We start from the raw sequence: 21,611 nt of genomic DNA, 5'->3' as shown, positions 1-21,611 counted from the left end.
TATTATGTGAGTAAAAAGGGTAGCAGCAGAGAAGCAAACAAATGTAAAGGGCTGACACTTGGCAGAATGCGAATGCAACAATGACATGAATATTCTAATTGCCATATGACATCATCTATCGACATTTAGCGTCATACATATATGTAACAATATGGCATTAAAAAATGTAAAAAAAATTGGCATTGGCATTAAAAAGGCATTAAAAAGCATTAAATTAGATTTGATGAAACTTGCAGAAACCCTGATAATATTATATATTGTTTATAAAAAAAAAGCTAAAGTTGAGATTATCCACTTAATTATCCATAAACTTATCTCAGATCTGTTGCAGAACCTGCTTAATACTCTGAACTATAACTAATATTTCCTGAATATACCCAAGACTTTAACATTATTCTTTGAAAGTACTGGAATTTCCTTCTCAAAATCTACAGTATATTTTTGCTGTTCTGTTTTGTGTCACTGGTGGGAGTAGAAAAGACACACTTCCCTTTAATTCAAAATACATTACATATTAGTGTATAAAAAGTAATGATAAAAACAGAAGAATACTGAATAATATGGCCAATAACACCTAAAATAAATGAACTCAACACTGAATAACTGTACACTTACAGATAAACCGCAGCCAAATCTACAATTTAAAATCTGCAAGTACAATGACAGGCTGATTAGGATCACAGATCTTTCATAGTACATCATCTGTATCCTCCAGACACATTCAGTTCATTCCAGTGATCTGCTGCCCTTCAGATTATCTGCAGATGAATGAAACCATCAGTGGAAGACTTTATCAGCATAATCAGAACAAGGTCAGGATAGAAATGTTATGGAGCCACAGTTTATTTGTTGTCAAGTGACATCGAAGCAGTTTTTCAGGCTAGAATATTCAGACTAGAATACCGAAGACGTGACGGAGCCGGAGCCTCCTCAAAACACATGAGAAAACTAATGAAGCAAACCAGAACATATGATATTAAATATGAGATAAAATAATGGATAAACTACATAGTTTTTTTTTTTAAACATTTACAAAATAGATTCCTCTAAAAGAGCTGTTTGAGTCACTTTATGTTTTTGTCTTTCTTCACAGGTTTACCCACACCTACACTGACTGTGACTCCAGACAGATCTGTATTCACTGGAGAGACAGTCAATCTGAAGTGTGAGATAAACTCTGATCACAGTGACTGGAAATATGAGTGGTATAAAGGCTACAGTGTGTTACAGACGTCTGAGCGTTACACTGTAACCAGAGACACTCTCAGTATTGTTGAAGCTGTTAAGTCTGATCAGGGTCAGTACTGGTGTAAAGGACACATAGATGGAAGATCAGTTTCATCACAATCAAGCTCTGTTTCTCTCTCTGTGGAGGGTGAGTTGAACATCATTGTCCTCATAAACTCCCTCTACTACATGATCATGATCACAACCAGTCAAGAGTGTCTTTTTTTCATTCAACATCACAGCATGTCAGCACGTCTTTCTAACCAGCATGAACCTATGGTGGTCACGAGTACCCAAACATTACTGTGGTGTCCAGAGACAAACATGCTTTACAAACAAAACATTCAATCTCTCGAAGATTTACTGACAGTTGTCTGACATCTCTGATCACTAATGTTATGAAATAAAGGAAGAAAGACTTACTCAGAATGATTCACAGAGTCGAACCTCTGCTAAAACAATATGGCTGTCGCTGTCAAAACTCTGCACTTTGTATGTGACCAGAAAAATACATTTTAGCTCAGACACAGAAAGTTCAGACTGTCCAGTTATTTCACAGCAGACATACAGGATCATTTCACTGAGTATTACAGAATAAATGAACTCCAGATGTTCAAAAGAAAATCACACAGGTTAACTAGTCATTACCTTTATTAATGGGGAAAAAAATAATTTATACAATCTACAAGAACACTTTTAAATGATGCAAATATTATATAATCCACATTTGTGTGAAACGTGAACTTAAAAGAACATACTTACAGACTGGTTATGAATATCAACATTTTATTTAGTTTTTACTAATAATTACAAACATTTTTAATGTAGTTCATATTCAGATCTGTTTAATGTTATCCGTATTTCAACACTTATACTCTTCTGTATCCACTGTTGCAGACAAATACTAATGATTTGTCAAACACAGGTGAACTCTGACTCTTGAGGATCTGAATCTGTTCTTGTTCTCCTGCAGGTCTAAAGCCAAAGCCTGAACTCACATCAGATCCTGCAGGAGCTGCACTGACAGGAAACACAGTGACTTTGACCTGTCGCATGGATCCGTCCACTGGATACTGGGACTTTTACTGGTACAAACACACACTGAACCCTGAGACAGAGAAGACACAAACAAACTCCTACAGACTGAAGATTGATTCAGTGTCTGATGGAGGCCAGTACTGGTGTAGAGCTGGAAGAGGGAAACCAGTCTATTACACAAACTACAGTGATGCACTGTGGGTCAATGTTACAGGTGAGAGAGAAAACTGTGTGATTCAACATACAGATCAGAGACAATATCTTCAGAATGTCTAAAACTTTAAATAAATGTAATAATATGTTTTGTACAGTGAGTCCTAAAGCTGTGCTGACGGTACGACCTGATGAACGAGTGTTTAGAGGAGAAACAGTCACTCTCAGATGTGATATAAAGTGGGGAGGAGACACTGAGTGGACATACAGATGGGAAATAGAGGGAACCAACAACTTGAATATAAACTCTGCCAATCGATGTACAAAACAAGAGTGCTGCACCAGTGGAGTTAATAAATGGAAACACAGAGAAGCTGTCAGTCTGTGCTCAACACAAGAGTTGAACATCAGCAGTGTTAAATACATTCACAGTGGTAAATACACCTGTACAGGACTGATAAACACTCAGATCTCTCAGCGCAGTGATGCTGTTACACTGACTGTATCAGGTGAGTTTGTGTTTGTTGTGATCAGCTTCTCCATCAGTTTCTCTATGGCTCTGTAACTCATGATGTTTTGTTCAGATGAAGCTCAGGCAGCAGTGCGAGTGTCTCTACAGCCGTGGCTGACTGAAGGAGAATCAGTGACTCTGATCTGTGAGGTTTCAGGCTCCTCTACAGGCTGGACGTTCAGCTGGTTCAGAGATCATGATCATCTGTCAGACAGCAGCAGAGGAGCTGGAGGATCTTACACTCTCAGTCCTGCTGCTCTACAGCACACAGGAGTTTATACGTGCAGAGCAGAGAGAGGACGACCAGCCTATTACACACGACACAGCAGCACACAGCCACTGTGGGTCACTGGTGAGTGTTTATGTTTGTGCTCATCCATATTTGTATTTCATTGCAGTCTCTGTGCTGTCAGTTTTGAATGAGAATTTCTTCTTTTCAGGTGTTTCTTCTTCAGTGTCTCTGGTCATCAATCCCAGCAGAAGTCAACACTTCTCATCTGACTCTCTCTCTCTGAGCTGTGAGGATCAGAGTAACTCTGCTGGATGGACAGTGAGAAGATACACAGACAAAGACACAAAAACTTGTTCAACACAAACAGGATCTGCATGTGTAATCGAGTCTCTCAGCACATCTGACACTGGAGTGTACTGGTGTCAGTCTGAATCTGGAGAGAAACGTCATCCTCGAAACATCACTGTACATGGTGAGTCCAATCACACTTACAACTAGATGAAACATAATAAATAACAATCTGTTCAAGAATAATATATATATATATATATATATATATATATATATATATATATATATATATATATATATATATATATATAATTAAGAATTCTGTCATGTGTTTGGTAAACTGAAAATATCAGAATATTTTTGAGATCAGCAATTTAAAAAAAAAAATGTTTTGGAAAGATGTTTGTTCATCAAGGCTGCATTTATTTGATTACAATTACAGTAAAAAACAGTAATATTCTGAAATATTATTACAATTTCTATGGGAATATATTGTAAAATGTAATTTATTCCTGTGATCAAATCTGAATTTTCAGCATGATTACTCCAGTCTTCAGTGTCACACGATCCTTCAGAAATCATTCTAATATGCTGATTTGCTGCTCAATAAACTTTTCTGATTATTATAAATGTTGAAAACAGTTGTGATGCTTCATATTTTTTTGGAAAATGTGATACATTTTTTTTTGCTGAATAGAAAGTTTGAAGAACAGCATTTATTTGAAAAATAAATAAAAAAAACAAATACTTAAAAAAAATATAAACAAACTTTAAACTTAAATTTTAAACAAATTGAAGTATGGCTCTAATTAAGTACAGCCTGTATCATCACTAGCATCTGTTGATGTATTTCTTGTGTTTGTAGATGGTGAAGTGATTCTGGTGAGTTCTGTTGATCCTGTGATTGAGGGAGAGACTCTGACTCTACACTGTTTACATCGATCTACAAACTCCTCAATCCTCAGCGCTGATTTCTATAAAGACGGATCACTGGTTCAGAATCAGACGACAGGAGAGATGAGCATCACTACTGTCTCAAAGTCACATGAGGGTTTCTACTACTGTAAAACAGAGAGAGGACAGTCACTCCACAGCTGGATCTCAGTCAGAGGTGAGAGTCACTGGAGTCTGTAACTGTGAGATGATTTGATTTGATTCATGAGCATCTGATGAGATTCGCCACACGATTATTATATACGAGTCTCTGACTCTTATTTCTGCTGGAGAACAATCAATTATTGACATCAGTGTTTATTGTTTTACATAACTCACATGAATGAAAGTGACTATCAAATCACACACAAAATATACTGAAATATAATGAAATCAACACCTTATAAACAATGTCCAATGTTTTATTTTTTTCTTCATTTGAAAAGTAGCAAAGAATGAATCTGATTGTGCTCATATGTGGTCAGTGTCATTTTTGGTCTGAAGAGGAGAATATATATTTTTTCTTACCCCTTAAAGTTAAACATTAAAATGAATAACTTATATTAATATACTATTCTGTCATCATTTACTCACCCTCATGACTTTCTTTCTTCTGTGCAACATAAAAGAAGATATTTGGAAAAAATATATCTGTGTTTTTGTCCATACAATGAAAGTGAAAAAAAAAAAAAAGAAAAAAAAAAAAGATTCATACAGGTTTGAATACAGAGCTCTGTGTTGGTGGAATATTATGAGATTGGAGTAGAAATATTGAAAGCTTTTGAATTCACTCACAAAACTTTGGGTTCCTCAAGAAACTTTTTGAAGCCCTTAAGAGCTCCGTAATGTTGCTCAATAATGTTCTTGTGTTTCTGTTTTTCAGTGTCACGTTCAGGTCAGATTTCTGTCTTCAACATCCTCGGTTTTCTTCTGGCAGCTTGTCCGTATCTGGTAGCGACAGTCGTGATGCTTTACAAATGTTACAGAGCGAGAGGTAAAACTTCTGTCTGATCTCTCTCTCTCTCTCTCTCTCTCTCTCTCTCTCTCTCTCTCTCTCGCTCTCTCTCTCTCGCAATTCAATTTCAGTTCAAATGAGCCTTATTGGCATTACTTGTACAGTGAGCAATGAACAAAATAATGATTATATAATTCATAAAAAAATAATAAATAAATAAATACACAAATACATTCTTTATAAACAAGAGATAACAAGAAAATGATTCATTATATATAAACTGTACATACATTCAGACATGATAAGAATATTTCTGACTTTATTTTTGCTATTTATTGACATTTTGTGAGCCAGGCAGATCTAATGTTGTGATAGTAATCACAATATATCAGGAAGTGTTCTTCTGTCTCCACCTCTCTCTGAGAGCACAGTGAACACAGTCTCTGCTCTCACGGCTGCCGTCTCTGTCTGTGTCGTCCTCTCTCTATTGATAGTTTTCACAGGACGTCACGTCCTGAGGGGAACGCCCCCCTGGCGGGCAAATCAAGGTTTTCCTCCATTGCACGCCAGTCATTTTTACCAGGTTTGTAGTAAGATCTAATGTAGTAAGACAGTGATATTAAAAGACCAAATTCAGTATACACCTTATTGATTATGCATACTTTGTTCAGGCAAACAAATTTGATCTTTTAATATCACTGTTTTAGTACATTAAGGCACTTTACGGGTGGGTTACACTAAGGATTCTTTAGCCTGGCGTCGGTTCACCCTCCGCCTAATGCTGCTTGATCAGCCCTTTCATTCTAACGGTCTTTCTGCGTAGTTAATCTGTGTTTAAAATGAAGTGGTGCAACACAACTCAATTTAAAATAAAACCCAGATCAACAAATCCTTGATTAGTGTTAAACTTTGCTTAATTTAATCCTTATTGGTGCAAATAACCACCCTTGTGTTTTTCACGTTAGCTTTTTAAAAAAATCGTCCCGCTGTTTTTAGTGATTGAAATCACTGCAGGTGCTGTATATGGATCACAAGAGCCCAAAACTTGCATCTTGTTCACATATTTTTGTTTTTAAGATGGAAAATTGACAGGCTTGTGCTGCAGTTACATGGCTGCTCCACAACAGTCACGTGACTGAAAACTATGAATAGCCAGATACTGATCACACTGTATTTGTTCAGTGTCTTTCTCAGTTTGAGCTCTTTCACACAGCTCAGGTTTATAATCTCTTTTCACGTGTAAATAGAGTTCCATCTTTTTTTTTTTTTTTTTTTTTTTATTTAGTGGCATCTTTCCAATAGGCAATGTAATTAGGGCCCGAGCACCGATGGTGTGAGGACCCTATTGGAATTGCTCCGTTTATTATTATTCTTCTCCAAAGTGAATCGCATTTTTTGAGGGCCTGAACATGCTCGAACTCATGAAACTTTGCACACGCATCAGAAGTGGTGAAAATTTACGTCTGTTGTGGGTTTCAGAATTGGGCGGGGCAAAATGGCTCGATAGCGCCACCTAATGAAGTGCCCCTCGTGCTACATTTCACATAGATTTTGACATTCGGTACACACGTTTAACAGCCCAATACCTACAAAAAAGTCTCTTGGAACAAAATCTGAAACTGAACAGGAAGTCAGATATTTTGAATTAACTTGCCATTTTTTGCCATTTCCAGATGTTGTACTTTAACAAACTCCTCCTAGAGCTTTAATCAAATCAATGTCATATTTGGTCAGTCTAATCTAAAGGCCTTTGCGACGTTAAATTGCGAAGATCTAGACTTTTCACTGAAGGGCGTGTCCGTGGCGGCCTGACAAAGTTCGATGTTTCGCAATGAAACAGGCAGTTCTTGTAACTCGGGTATACAATGTCCGATCTGCCCCAAACTTCACATGTTTTATTAGAGTAGTGACCTGAAGACATCTTCATGACAATATACAGTTACAGTCATAGCGCCACCTGCGGGCAACAGGAAATGACATGTTTTACACTGTGATTAACTCCTCATAGAGATTTAACCAGATCAACATCATATGTTGTCAGTCTAATCTTAAGACCTTAGTGATGATAAATATCAAAGATCTTGAGTTTTCGTTGGAGGGCGTGTCCGTGGCAGCCTGACAAAGTCTGATGTTTCACCATGAAAGAGGAAGCTGTTGTAACTCAGGCATACTATGTCTGATGTGCCTCAAACTTCACATGTGTGATAAGAGTCCTGGCCTAAAGACATCTATATTACAATATTCAGTTAGTCGTAGCGCCACCTGCTGGCAACAGGAAATGACATGATTCGCACTGTAATTCAATCCCAGGAACTCATTTCAATATGCCACGAAGTACCAAACATGCTAGAAACACGTTAAATCATGCAACACTTAGTTAAGTGCTAATGTATGCGATTAACGGCATGAAACAGGAAGTTGTAGTAACTCAGGCATACAATGTCCGATCTGCTCCAAACTTCACGTTTGATAATAGTCCTGGCCTGATGACATCTACATTGCAATATTCAGTTATGGTCAAAGCGCCACCTGTTGGCAGTAGGAAGTGTGGCACTTTTAAATGATTTTACCATAATTCTCCTGTATTTACTCGCTTACATGCATGTCACCCACTTTTCACTGTTTTCCTAAGGCCAATGGGTGGCGGTGAGCCCAGGTGCGAGGGCCCTTTTATCGCTGCTTGCAGCTTTAATATTGTTTTTGTAATTTTTTTAAAGTTTTGAATTTCATATTGAATTGTATTTTTAATCACGTGGAAGACCCTCATTGCTTTTGATTTCAGTTCTTTCACAGCCAGATTGAAGTTTCCTGTTGAACTTAGTTTGAGTCCCAGATAGGTGCATTCGTGGGTGTGTTGGATGACCTGGTTTCCCGGCTCTAAAGGTGTATTTATTTTCCCTTCACCTGGATCTGTTCTGCTTATTCTTGTTTTTGCTACGTTAATTTTAAGAGTCCACATTTGACTGAATTTCTCTATGATGTCAATGAGCTGCTCCTGTTTTGTTTTTGACAGAATGACTAAATCATCTGCAAAGAGAAGACGTTTGATTTCTGATTCAGTCAGGGTTGGCCGGGGCAGTCGATTTATTTAATGCTTTGGCTAATTTGTTTATATAAATGTTAAATAGAGTGGGGCTCATTGAGCAACCTTGTCTAACTCCTCGTTGTTGAGAGAAAAATTCTGTTTGTTTGTTCCCTATTTTTACAACACATGCATTGTTTTTATACATGGTGCTGATTAAATCAAATGTTTTTCCTCCAATCCCATGAGTTTTAGGAAGAGTCCTTTGTGCCAGATTAAATCAAACACCTTCTCAAAGTCAAAAAAGCAAGCAAAGACTTTTGTTTTGGTGTACGTGTTTATCAATGACGGTGTGGAGAGTGTAAATGTGGTCAGATGTTCTGTGTTTGGGCAGAAATCCAATTAGACTTTTCTCCAGGATTTGGAGCATTTTGAGAAAGTTCTGCGATCTTATATTAATTATTGAACAGAATATTTAATTGTTCTGTATGCTGTTCCTTTTTTGCTCTTAGAGTTTGTTTGTACACATTAAGAGCTTCATGATATTGATGCTGGAGTTCTTGATTGTCAGAATCTCTGTGTTTTTGATTGGAAAGATTTCGTACTGTTGTTCTAATACTTTTACACTCACTGTTAAACCACTTTTCGTTGGTGTTTTTTTTTTTGGGTTTGTAACTTCGTTTTAGATATAGTGTAATTTTACAGAGGTGTTTGAGGACTGTCTGTGAATGATCTGAGATGCACTGGGTCAATGTCTGTAATGAAATAATGTACTGTATTGTTACCCAGACAAGAATTAAAGGTATAACAGTGAAAAGACTCTCCCTGTATGTGACCGTTCACTATTTACAGGCCCAAAGAATGACAGAGGTCTAGTAGGCTTTTCTCTTTTGTTTGTGAATTTGTCATAATTATTTCTCAGGTGGTATGAGAGCAGAGGGCAGCTGGTGTTTGTAATATATTTGTCTCCCTGTGTTCAACAAAGTCTGGTTTATTTCCAGTTCTGGCCTTTAAATCGCCACCCATTATTTCCTTTTGTCTGGAAATGGAAGATCTCATCTTGCAGGATGGAAAAGGTTTCTTCATTGTAATAGGGAAATTCAGCCACAGAGGTAAATATGTATCACACAAGAATATGTGACGGTCTGTGGAGAGACCATATTTTTTTGGATTTTTAACCAAATGTAAACTTTCCTGATTTTTATAGATTTGATCGTGTCTATGAATCTTTAGTTTGGTTAAAAAAACAATTTCTCTAAATCCAGTTGAGCAGCCAGTGGACAAATCTCTTACATTCCATGTTTCTTGTTATTATTATAATGTCAGAATTCTGAATTTCTGTTTTGAAGTCTGTTTGCTCTTAATACCAGAAATGGAGGACCTCAGTCCTTAAATATTCCAACATGTTATTTTTAAGGAATATGAGCCCATTAATTAATCACTTTTGTTATTTCATATAAGACAAACATTATGTTGAAATGACAGATCAAGAAGAATATGTTAAATAGTATGATGTATCTAAGAATATCTTTTAAAAGAAATATATAAATAAAATAAAATAAATGGTAACACTTTACAATAAGGTTCATTAGTTAACTACATTAATTAACATGGACTAATAATGAACCACTTCTACAGCATTTATTAATCTTTGTTAATGTTAATTTCAACATTTACTTATACATTAATCTTGTGCATTAGTTAATGCACTGTGAACTAACATGAACAAACAATGAACAGTTCATTAACTAACGTCACTGAATATTAGTAAATTCAGTAACAAATTTCCTCATGGTTCATGTTAGTTAATACATTAACTAATACATTAACCTTATTGTAAAGTGTTACCAAATAAATATAATACACATACATTTTCCACTCTCTCTCTCTCTCTCTGAGTGTCTTTCCCTAATCAATTCACATATTCCCTCATGGACAGACATGCCATGTTTGTCTTTTTATATAGATCAATATTTTCAACAGATGATGGTCATTCATGGAAGCAATGCTTTATTTCACAGTTTCATCTGCTGAAGACCAAAGTCAGTACGCCATAACAGAAGAAGAAAATTGAATCTGATATTAACATGTTTAAATATACTGTTAATTCTGTTAACATGTTTGAATGTTCTGTCAACATTTATTTTTCATTGAACACGGTTTGAAAATATTGCGGTTTGAAATTTGTAATATATTTGTCATAACCTTAAAAATCAAGGTTCAGGGATGTTTGTGTTGTTATTCTGTTCTTCCAATAGTGAAAGCTTGACAATGATACTGATGCCTGTTCTAGATCAGTTGTTTGAGTAATTAGTAAAGATGTTTTATTCTGTATGTTCTGTATAAACAATTAACTGCTGAAATTAATATTTTTTTAAACATTTTACACAAATATATTTACCATGTGAAATAAACCACATGATTTATTTTTTTTATTTTAGTCTGAACTTGGACCTTGGAAGAACTATTTTTCACTTGGCTGATTATTTGAAATGTCTGAATAGTCCAGGGGTTTTTAATGATCCAAAAATGATTGAAGGAAAATACATGCAAAAGCATGAACAGATTTCTAAGATAAAATAACACTTATCAAATACAGTAATGTTCTCTCATGGAACATCATGGGCTTCTCACTTTAGTTATTTTCCATGAACACGGTTTGAAAATATTGCGGTTTGAAATTTGTAATATATTTGTCATAACCTTAAAAATCCAAGGTTCAGATATGTTTGTGTTTTATTCTGTATGTTCTGTATAAACAAATAACTGCTGAAATTAATATTCTTTTGCAATTTTTGAAATTAAATATATTTTGAAAGCATTTCATCATTCCTATTCTTTGTTGATAGTTTCCCTTTAAAGACTCTCAGGGACGAACAAAACTACTAAATAAAACATATATTTGACAGCTGTTATAACAGCATGAGAAATGTTTTTTCCACTGTGATGAGATTTCAGATGTTTCTCACAAACATGAACTTGATTGTCAGTAAAAGCGGAGCAGAGACGTCACTAATATCTTAAAACTGTATTAAATATGAAGAACAGCAGGTTCATTGTGTCATTTTAAGAGAGCAGAACTTCAACAAAATATGTTAAATACTGTTAAATATGACAAGACTTATACTATCAGACTAATCAATAAATTACTTAAATTAACTTTAAATAATTTGTTTATTGAAAACATTTTGCACAAATATTGACCATGTGAAATAAACATGATTTTTTTTTTTTTTTTTTACTCTGAACTTGGACCTTGGAAGAATTGTTTGTTTTTCAGTCACTTGACTGATTATTTGAAATGTCTGAATAGTCCAGGGGTTTTTAATGACCCAAACATGATTGAAGGAAAATACATGCAAAAGCATGAACAGATTTCTAAGATAAAATAACACTTATTAAATAGTATACACTAGAATGTTCTCTCATGGAACATCATGGTCAAGGCTTCTCACTTCAGTTATTTTCTTCTAAACTAATGAACACTAATGTCTCGTACAACACACGTTACTCTCAGTGGAAATCTGATCTGTGGTTTGTGATTCATGAGGGGGAAGATGTGAATGTTGACATGATCATGTCTGTAAATCCCAGCACTACTGGAGCACAAGTTTCACATCATCATCATCATCCTCTACAGCTGCAAGATCAACAGTAGTGCTGAGATGATTTTCAGGAGCAGATGGATCAGAGCTTCAGAATCAGATGAGAATCGCTTGCCTGCAGAAACACAGGCAAATTAGGTAAATGTGATAACCGCATTAAAATATGAATACAACATTAAAAAGTCAATCATTGATGGTTTTGGGGGTCAACCATTGACGGTGTACAGTGACTACAGAATGAACAGTTCACCGGAAATGCCCGAGCTGGCTTAACGACAACCAGGAAGTAACTGTATAGCCTATTTAGCATATGAGTCAATATCGTTCAGAAATCAGCAGAAAGCGGATGCAAAGCGCAGTTATAGTACCGTGCACATACACTTGTTAATATATTCATATTTAACTTACAGAACTCCACGTTTAACATAATCCCAGATTTATGAATGTGTAAATGTCTCACCAAACAATTAAAATGTTAATTATGCAAGAAAACCTTGTGCTTTGGTGATCTAAACCACTTATTTTATTTATTTAATGAGTTGGGTCTATATTAGGCACAGTCTTTTTTTGTAACAAGTAAATACGTTCGTTAAATTAAGACATAACACACAAGACACTCTTTTTCGCCACCTGCTGGCGTATTTATGTAATAGTCAAGTCACCTTTATTTATATAGCGCTTTTTACAATGCAGATTGTGTCAAGCAGCTTTACAGTGATAAATGGTATATAATTTTGGCTGCACAGCAGCTCTTAAAGAAAATGCTGTCAATGTAGGCAGATGCAAAGCACTGTTGAATATCAAATGTCCCCAACTAAGCAAGCCAAAGGCGACAGCGGCAAGGAACCCAAACTCCAACAGGTGGCAAACAGGTGGCAAGATGAAGAATATGGAGAATTCAAGATGGTAAGATGTAGAAATGCTAAATAGTTACCTTACATTACCTAGTATTTTCTTAAGTACACTATAAAATAATACATGTAATACAGTACATGTACTGTAAAATAAAGTGCAACCATATATTCAAGTTCATCTGCTAAACCAGACTGATGCTTAACAGCAGTAAACAGTGACGGACTCGTATACGGTTTTCAAAAAAAAAAAAAAAAAAAAAAGTTAAAGAACTGTTAAGATCAAGGCTCTTTTTAAAGACAATATGGGTGGCTCTTAAAAGAGCCTTTGGGTTCTCTGATCAGATCAGACATCGCTTTACTTTGAGCTGGTGTATTTGGTCACAGCCTTTGTGCCCTCAGACACGGCGTGTTTGGCCAGTTCACCGGGCAGAAGCAGACGCACGGCGGTCTGGATCTCTCTCGATGTGATGGTGGAGCGCTTGTTGTAGTGAGCGAGACGAGACGCTTCACCGGCGATGCGCTCGAAGATGTCGTTGACGAAAGAGTTCATGATTCCCATCGCCTTGGAGGAGATTCCGGTGTCGGGATGAACCTGTTTCAGGACTTTGTACACGTAGATAGCGTAACTCTCCTTCCTGGACCTCTTGCGCTTCTTTCCACCCTTACCGGCAGTTTTAGTGACGGCCTTCTTCGATCCCTTTTTGGGCGCAGATTTCGCTGGTTCAGGCATAGTGCTTCGGTCAGACACACACAAACAACAATAACACTTTAATGTTAGAGGCGGGGTATTATACACTGCCCTATGCTAATTTCAAAAGGGAAGAACGGCCTTCTGTGATTGTGAGTCTTTGTGGCCCCACCCATAGAACGGTTTCATTGGCCACCTTAAACGTTCCTTGACTTGTAGGCGAGCCAATCAGAAGCTTGAAATGTTAATCACACCCATCGACAAATACCATCCCCCACTGAAATATTGTGTGAATAATTTAATAAGCTTTTTATCTACGCACGCTGGAGTTTCTGTATTTTAACGTTTATTTAGAAGCAGAAACAACTTGTTTATTAATCAACGTGAATGTGATCAAGAACACACTATACTTACATTAAAAGACATGCATATATGAATGTAAGAACAAGCGTTAATACACTACATTAAAGAAAAACAAAAACTGCACAATAACGCGTCTAAGAACCTATTAAATTTTAGTTTAACTGTAAAGCACAATCATAGAAAAAAAAAAAAAACATGGAATAGAATATTGAATTCCTCAGTTTTAATTGCTTTACAATTTACATAAAACAATCATGAAGCTACTATAAAATTATAAAGCCTAATTAATTTCACCACCAAAAAACTTGTTCTTTCTGCAAAAACGTAGGTGGCTCTTAAAAGAGCCGTTGGTTTTTCTCTCTTCTTCACGAATGATTTAACCTCCGAATCCGTACAGGGTGCGTCCCTGTCGTTTCAGAGCGTACACAACATCCATGGCGGTGACGGTCTTTCTTTTGGCGTGTTCAGTGTAAGTAACAGCATCACGAATGACGTTCTCCAGAAACACCTTCAACACACCGCGAGTCTCTTCATAGATCAGGCCAGAAATACGCTTGACTCCGCCACGGCGAGCAAGACGACGAATAGCGGGTTTAGTGATTCCCTGGATATTATCGCGAAGAACCTTTCGGTGACGCTTAGCGCCTCCTTTCCCGAGTCCTTTACCACCTTTTCCTCTTCCAGACATGTCTGTAAGTAACGTTCTTCAATCCACAACAAAAGAGTAAAGAAATCTGCAGAAGAGGGGTTTATAGTCAGCTAGCGGACCTAGTTGAAACCACATTTATGGGCGGTTCCAGTTTACGTTACCCGTTACATCTTTCTAAGTCGAGGTCAGTCTTCCGATGCTTGATAGAGGAAATATATAGTGTTTAATTAAGTGATATATATACACACACACACACATACATTTAACTAAATAGAAAGACACTTAAACCATTATTCACTTCCATTAATTTGCTTTTAGATTTGATTAATAGGAAAAAATAAAAATAAACAAAGAGACTATTTTATTCACAAGACCTTCAAAAAAAAAAAAAAAAAAAATTATTGAGGAGGCTCTTAAAAGATCCTTTGGGGTTTGTGTGACTGATGGAGCTGCTGGTGTGGCCCTGATGTAGGGATGGTGTCCAGTTGGGGTCATCTCCATAATCTTTAAGCAGGGTGACCTGCAATGACCTGAAAAGGTTTTTAGCTAAATAACATAGGACCACCGCTGTAAAAAGTAGTCAGAAATTTTTAATCCAGTATGGATACTGAGGAAAAATGTCATAACTATATAAAATGAAAATTTAAAAATCCTTAGCAAAATTGTAAGAACTAAAAAAATATAGACATTTTTAAGTAAAGGGATCAGTTTAAATTCCATTAATTGAGTGTTGTTTCATAGCACATATAATCCAAAACAATGCATTGATATTATGTTTGCTACTTTAGAAAACAGAAATCTGTAACTTACCTTTGTGAAAATGTAGAGAGCAAGCATATATAAATGGACATATCTTGGTGAAAGTGATGTTTTGCGTCTCACCGCTGCCACGCTTAACAACTCAACCACATCACATAAAATAAAGATGGAAAATCATAATTTTTCAAAATTATTTTAATCCATAAGTATTTCACTGCTGCCATATACAGTCTACTCTTCTACACTGCATGAGGAGCAGTGGCCATTTTGTGCTTAAAATAAATTCACATCTGTAATTGTTTCGGGTTTGGCAGGGTTGAGTTTTTCACTTCTTGATAATTTTAATTAAAATATATATAAAATAGTCATGGTTTCAGTAAAAATATACTTACATATCATGACAACTCATAATTTTGTTATAAATAGAATATTTGATGTAATGTGTCCACTTAAACACTGACTAGCACCCTGTCAGAAATGACAGCAACATGAGCAGATATGTTGAACCAGAAAGAAGAGCACAATATGAGAAAGAGACAAAATTAAAAATATAAAAGTGAAGGCAATGTCTCCCTTCAAACCAGTTACAATCTTCAACCCTGTAACATTCTCATCTATTCTTTTGGGGGGAAAATGTAAAAATCATCATGATACATTTGTAGTTACTAAACTGTTATGAGGGACACTTATGAGCAGTAAGTAGATGTTTGTTCTATAACAAGTTTTGTGTAAAACCTTTTTAAAACCAATTCCTTTTTGTCCCTACAGGGTTGAGAATAAAGGCATTTACATCTGATATTATTACTACTAATAAAAAGGTCTTTAATGCCTGAGATGGGAAAATATTATTTTATGGAGGTTGTGTCTGAGGATGTTAGTCTACAATTAAAGGGTTAGTTCACCCAAAAATGAAAATTCTGTCATTTATTACTCACACTCATGCCGTTAAATCAGTTCAAGTCGTTATTTTGTGTTTTTGGTGCACAAAAGTATTCTCGTCGCTTTATAATATTAATATTGAACCACTGTACTCACATGAACTGATTTAAATATGTTTTTAGTACCTTTATGGATCTTGAGAGAGGAAATGTCATTGCTCCCTATGTAGGCCTCACGGAGCCATCGGATTTAAACAAAAATATCTTAATTTGTGTTCCGAAGATGAAGGTCTTACGGGTGTAAAACGGCACGAGGGTGAGTAATAAATGACAGAATTTTCATTTTTGAGTGAACTAACCCTTTAAGTTTCTAAAGAACTTATGTCCTATAGAACCTATTAAAAAAAAAAAAAAAAAAAAAATATATATATATATATATATATATTTTTTTTTTTTTTTTTTTTAATTCCAGGATGAAATATTACCAAATCCCAGGAATGACCCATATACTTGGAACTTGCAAATCTAATGAAGTTAATAAAGCCATTTATACAAAATGGAAAAAGTACAACGTATTTAATTGTATACTGGGCTGATATCAACTGATATCAAAATAGTGATTGGATTAAAGAAATCAGTCTCTCACGGAAAAATTGGGTGGCTCTTAAAAGAGCCTTTGGTTTGAAGAGAACCTCTTGTCAGTTTACTTGGCCTTCGCGGTCTTCTCGGTTTTCTTGGGCAGCAGTACGGCCTGAATGTTGGGCAGCACACCACCCTGAGCGATGGTCACGCCACCCAGAAGCTTGTTCAACTCCTCGTCGTTGCGCACCGCCAGCTGCAGGTGACGAGGAATGATACGGGTCTTCTTGTTGTCGCGAGCGGCGTTTCCAGCCAACTCCAGGATCTCAGCAGTGAGATACTCGAGCACAGCGGCCAAATAAACTGGAGCACCGGCACCAACGCGCTGAGCATAGTTGCCTTTGCGGAGAAGCCTGTGAACACGGCCGACGGGGAACTGCAGTCCCGCCCTGGAAGAGCGACTCTTGGCTTTGGCACGAGCCTTTCCACCGGTTTTTCCTCGTCCACTCATTGTGGTTATAGTTTATTTTTGACTATCAAAAGTAACAAAAACAATGCTGTTAACCGTTGTGAGATGACTTTTAAAAGAAAGCGTGCCAGTCTCCTATTGGCTGAAGTCTGAAAACATTCCCAGCCAATCAGTGATCTTCCCTCCATACTCCAAACCCAACCCCCTTTCTGCTACTGACAACCCTCATGTCACGTAGTATTATTTAATGCCGCTAGGCCTACTTTTAATGGGTGGCTTTATTTTGTCTTGAATAATAGTATATTTTCAGCAACAGAATAGTTTTAGTTTACTGGTATGAGCAAACAAACATGTATGTAGAAATTCAGGGCGGTGAGGGATACACCGCTCCTCTCCTTAGATGTGGACACAGCCTTGACGATGAGCTCTCCGATGCTTGGGCCTGTTCTCTTGCGTTTAGCTGTTTTATTATTATTATTATTATTATTACATGACAGAGAGGATCTTTAGTTTAAGAGTTGAACTCAGTTGTGGTTTGTCTTCTGTTCTGTTTCTGCTTAACCATAGTAGAGGAAACATTTATGCTTTTTCTGCATCTTTAGTTTCATAAACCTCAAAATGCTACCACAAGAGCAAAGATTCACAGAATGTCTGTGTAATTTTCATTGACTTCCCTTTTTTAGTAATCTTGTCTGTGTTCAGGAAGGCCTGGACGAAGCACCACTTCTCACTTCTAAACTACCCTCATTTTAGAAAGAAAATAAACATGTTTCAAATCTTGTTGTGGCCAATTATCAATGATCTATCCAATATAAATCAAATCTTACATTTCAAAATCAAAATCACATTATCGACATTGTGTGACAATATGGGATTGAGCTCTGGTTAAGGAACACACAAATTCGGCACTGGAGCTGCGTCCCAATTGTGTCTTCTTTTTGTGAAGAAAAAGTACATCATTTTGAGTGTAGCAAAAGAGTACACAACTTTGGGACATACTATCTCGTCATACAATTGCGTCTTTAATGGTTGCTCTCTGTCACATCCTGACCGTAAACTGGCCTGTCAATCATATTGTCACAGTTAAAATCCTCAACATTTCATTTCATTTTGAGTGAATGTTCACACCCACAAAAAAATAAGTTACTCATGTGAGTTCATATTGAGGCTCTGATAGTTTGAATGTAGTAAAAGAGAAGTGAAATATCCTATAATGAATTTCTTTGTTTACTTTCCTTATATATTTCTATAGATACAATCACACTGGGCTTCAAATGTTGACAAACTGCTGCAAAGTCTTCAAGGTGTAATATGGTGATGCATACAAAATCACTTTGGTGACAGCAAAGCAGTTGAAGTTTGCCGGAATTTAAGTAAGCAATAAAGTACTCAAGGCTAGTGCTGTATCGTGAATAAGTCACGGCTGAAGGGCGTTGTAGGCACGATGCGAAGCGGAGTGACTTATTCACGATACAGCACTAGCCTTGAGTATTGCTTTTATAAAACGGTTACCACACAATACAAATATTAAAACCAAAAGTATGTCACAATGCAACTTTCATGAAGTAAACTCTTACTATGAGCCTTCCTTCTGCCGGAAAAAATAGTCCCTGACCGTGAACAGCAACAGAGGTTACATTATTACGCCATTAGATGGCGGCAAAGACTGTCTTTAAGGGTGTTGTGTAGTGATACACAGAACAGTTGGGTAAAGCGTCATAGCCGTGTTTTATTGTGAATAAAACACAACTATTGACCAATCAGAATCAAGGACAGGAATGATAGATAGATAGATTTAGTTAATGATAGATTTAATAATGATAGATACAATTATTTGTTTATTCTATCAATCTTCATGTAAAACAAGCTTTAAACAAACAAGCTATTTCAAATGCATCCACTTTATTAGCAGCAAGGAACACAATCGTGCTACTCGACTTTGCAGATCGCTGGTCAACGGGAGCATGTATGTTCCAGGGTCTGTTAACACATATTAAGTAAACTTTTTTAAAAGGTCAGGACTCATTTTTCCAGGGTCCTGTCAACTTTCTTTTTTTTAACACAAAAAGTCATGGCTCCCTTATGTTAGGGTTAGTAGCTTCCATTACTCCAACCATTTGTTTAGGTCCATCAAGTCTAGGCCTGTTATATTGAGGGCCATACAGAGGTGCTGGGAAACAGAAAATGCCTTTGACGAGTTCCCAAAATAATAATGTCACATTAAGAAAATTCAGAACTTCAATCAATCAATCAATCAATCAATCAAACTTTATTTCTATAGCACCTTCCAACAACCAAAGCTGACCAAAGTGCTGTACAACATTAAAAACAAAACAAAACAAAAAAAAATAATGATAATAACAAATAATAGTTACAAATAGGTCAGCAGAGCACATTACAACATTAAAATAAAGAGAAGTGTCACAAGGCCACTAATTGTTAAAAGCCATTCCAAATAAGTGGGTTTTAAGTTTGGCTTTGAACAAACCGGGGGACCTCTAGCAGATGTTGCCCAGCAGATCGTAGATCGTTAGGGCTCAAAATCTCACACAAATAGGAAGGTGCAAGGCCATTGACTACATTAAAAACAAATGTCAAAATTTTAAAATGAATTCTGAACTGGACAGGAAGCCAGTGCAGGGAGCATAGGACAGGTGTGATGTGCTCGTGTTTCCGACTGTTAGTGAGCAGGCGGGCCGCAGCATTTTGCACAAGCTGCAAACGGTGAAGACCAGCTTGGTTCACTCCCACATAGAGCGCATTACAGTAGTCTATGCGGGAACTAACAAAAGCATGGATAGCTTTCTCCAAGTCACAACGGCTCAAGAAGGGTTTAACCTTTGCTAGGAGGCGGAGCTGAAAGAAGCTTGCCCTGACCACAGAATCAATTTGCTTATCAAATTTTAGACTGCTGTCTAATTTCACCCCCAAATTTTTCACAACGTGATTAAAATGGGGGGTCAACGCAACAAGACCAGGAGCTGAGACGCTGGGCAGGTCGGATGTGCCAAAAACAATACATTCTGTTTTGTCTTCATTCAAACAAAGAAAGTTCTGAGACAGCCACAATTTGATGTCATCTAAACATCTGTTTATGGATTCAAGACTGTCAGAAGAATTGGGGACAACTGGCAGATAGATTTGTAAATCATCTGCATACAGATGGAAGGACATTGTGATTTGAAATAATTGAACCTAAAGGCAGCATATACAGAGAGAATAGAACAGGGCCCAAAATGGATCCCTGTGGCACACCAGAGGTCATAGGAACTGAAGAGGAGGAAAGGTCATCAATCATAACAGAGAATGTCCTATCTGTTAAATATGACCTAAACCACTGCAGCACAGTTCCCTGAAGGCCAACCTGTTGGGCCAGACGTCTCAGTAGGACTGAATGGTCCACGGTGTCAAATGCTGCAGTAAGGTCCAACATTACCAGCAGCACAGGCTTTTTCGCATCAAGGGACAAGAGAATATCGTTCTGTACTTTCAGCAGAGCGGATTCAGTGCTGTGTCGTGTTCTGAAACCAGACTGGAATTTTTTAAAGATTTGAAGAACTTGGTGACATTTTTTTTTTTTTCCAGGTGCCCACACTAGTAATAACAAGTAATAAATATATTTAAAAAAAAACAACAACCTGGCAGCACTTTACAGTAAAAAAAAAAAGAAAGAAATAAAAAATAATAATAAATAAATAAATAAATAAATGGTAGCAACATTTTAGGTCTTATGAAACTGAACATAAATTTATGGTATAAAAAATATATATTTTATTAACTGATAACGTAGATAATGATGTAGAGCGGGCCTTACATGAGTAGACCTACATTAGATGTCATGTGGTGATTTCAGTTAATCACTGTCTGTCTGTGGTGTGACTGTGGCAGTGTGAACGAACAAAATAACGCAGTTGTAAGGGTGGACCTCCTACAGGGGTTCAGGCTGTAGGGTTGCCGAGCGACTAAAGAAACGTTATCAGCAAGATGGCAGAAAACTGTACATTTCTTGTCTATAACCACCCACTGCAACTTATACCAACGACGGAAATAAGCGCAGTTATAATAGCAAAATATGTGGGAGAGCGTTGCTACAGTGTGACAATATTGTATTGCCATAGGGAGCACATTAATGATAACACTAAATCAAAACTAGTTAGCACATCATTTGTAATATAAAGGGTTTAATGACAATATCTGATTATGGTTACACTTAAAATAATTACAAAATAGATGTATGAGATGATAAAATCATATACCATTAATCGTACCCAGCATGTATGTCAAAAGTTACCTGAGAGATAGAGAGAGAGAGAGAGTGAAAGAGAAAGAGAGAGCGAGAGAGAGAGAGAGGGCCAGAGAGAGTGCCCAAGAAAAGCCAAGAATCAAAGAGACAGAATAAAAGAGA

General features: G+C 36.6%; 4 protein-coding genes across 6 annotated transcripts in view; 2 read left to right on the top strand and 2 right to left on the bottom strand.

Annotated features, from left to right (window-relative positions):
- LOC127515292 (Fc receptor-like protein 5) overlaps positions 1-21,611 on the top strand; it is a 487,356-nt gene that overhangs the window by 23,342 nt on the left and 442,403 nt on the right. The gene's annotated exons all lie outside the window — the stretch shown is intronic.
- Positions 1-21,611, top strand: part of LOC127515291 (titin-like) — a 438,556-nt gene that overhangs the window by 276,670 nt on the left and 140,275 nt on the right. The window lies entirely within an intron of this gene.
- Positions 12,569-14,236, bottom strand: LOC127515324 (histone H2B-like). Its single transcript, XM_051898844.1, has one exon. It carries the CDS (start codon positions 13,549-13,551, stop codon positions 13,177-13,179), a length of 375 nt encoding a protein of 124 aa, XP_051754804.1. The 5' UTR covers positions 13,552-14,236; the 3' UTR covers positions 12,569-13,176.
- On the bottom strand, positions 16,621-17,332 carry LOC127515322 (histone H2A-like). The gene has a single exon (XM_051898842.1). The coding sequence runs from the start codon at positions 17,246-17,248 to the stop codon at positions 16,862-16,864; it is 387 nt and encodes a 128-aa protein (XP_051754802.1). The 5' UTR covers positions 17,249-17,332; the 3' UTR covers positions 16,621-16,861.

The sequence above is a fragment of the Ctenopharyngodon idella genome, chromosome 7 (assembly GCF_019924925.1).
Source record: "Ctenopharyngodon idella isolate HZGC_01 chromosome 7, HZGC01, whole genome shotgun sequence".
Taxonomy (NCBI): domain Eukaryota; kingdom Metazoa; phylum Chordata; class Actinopteri; order Cypriniformes; family Xenocyprididae; genus Ctenopharyngodon; species Ctenopharyngodon idella.
The sequence above is the reverse complement of the archived record's forward strand: the minus strand, read 5'-3'. Positions and strand labels throughout refer to the sequence as shown.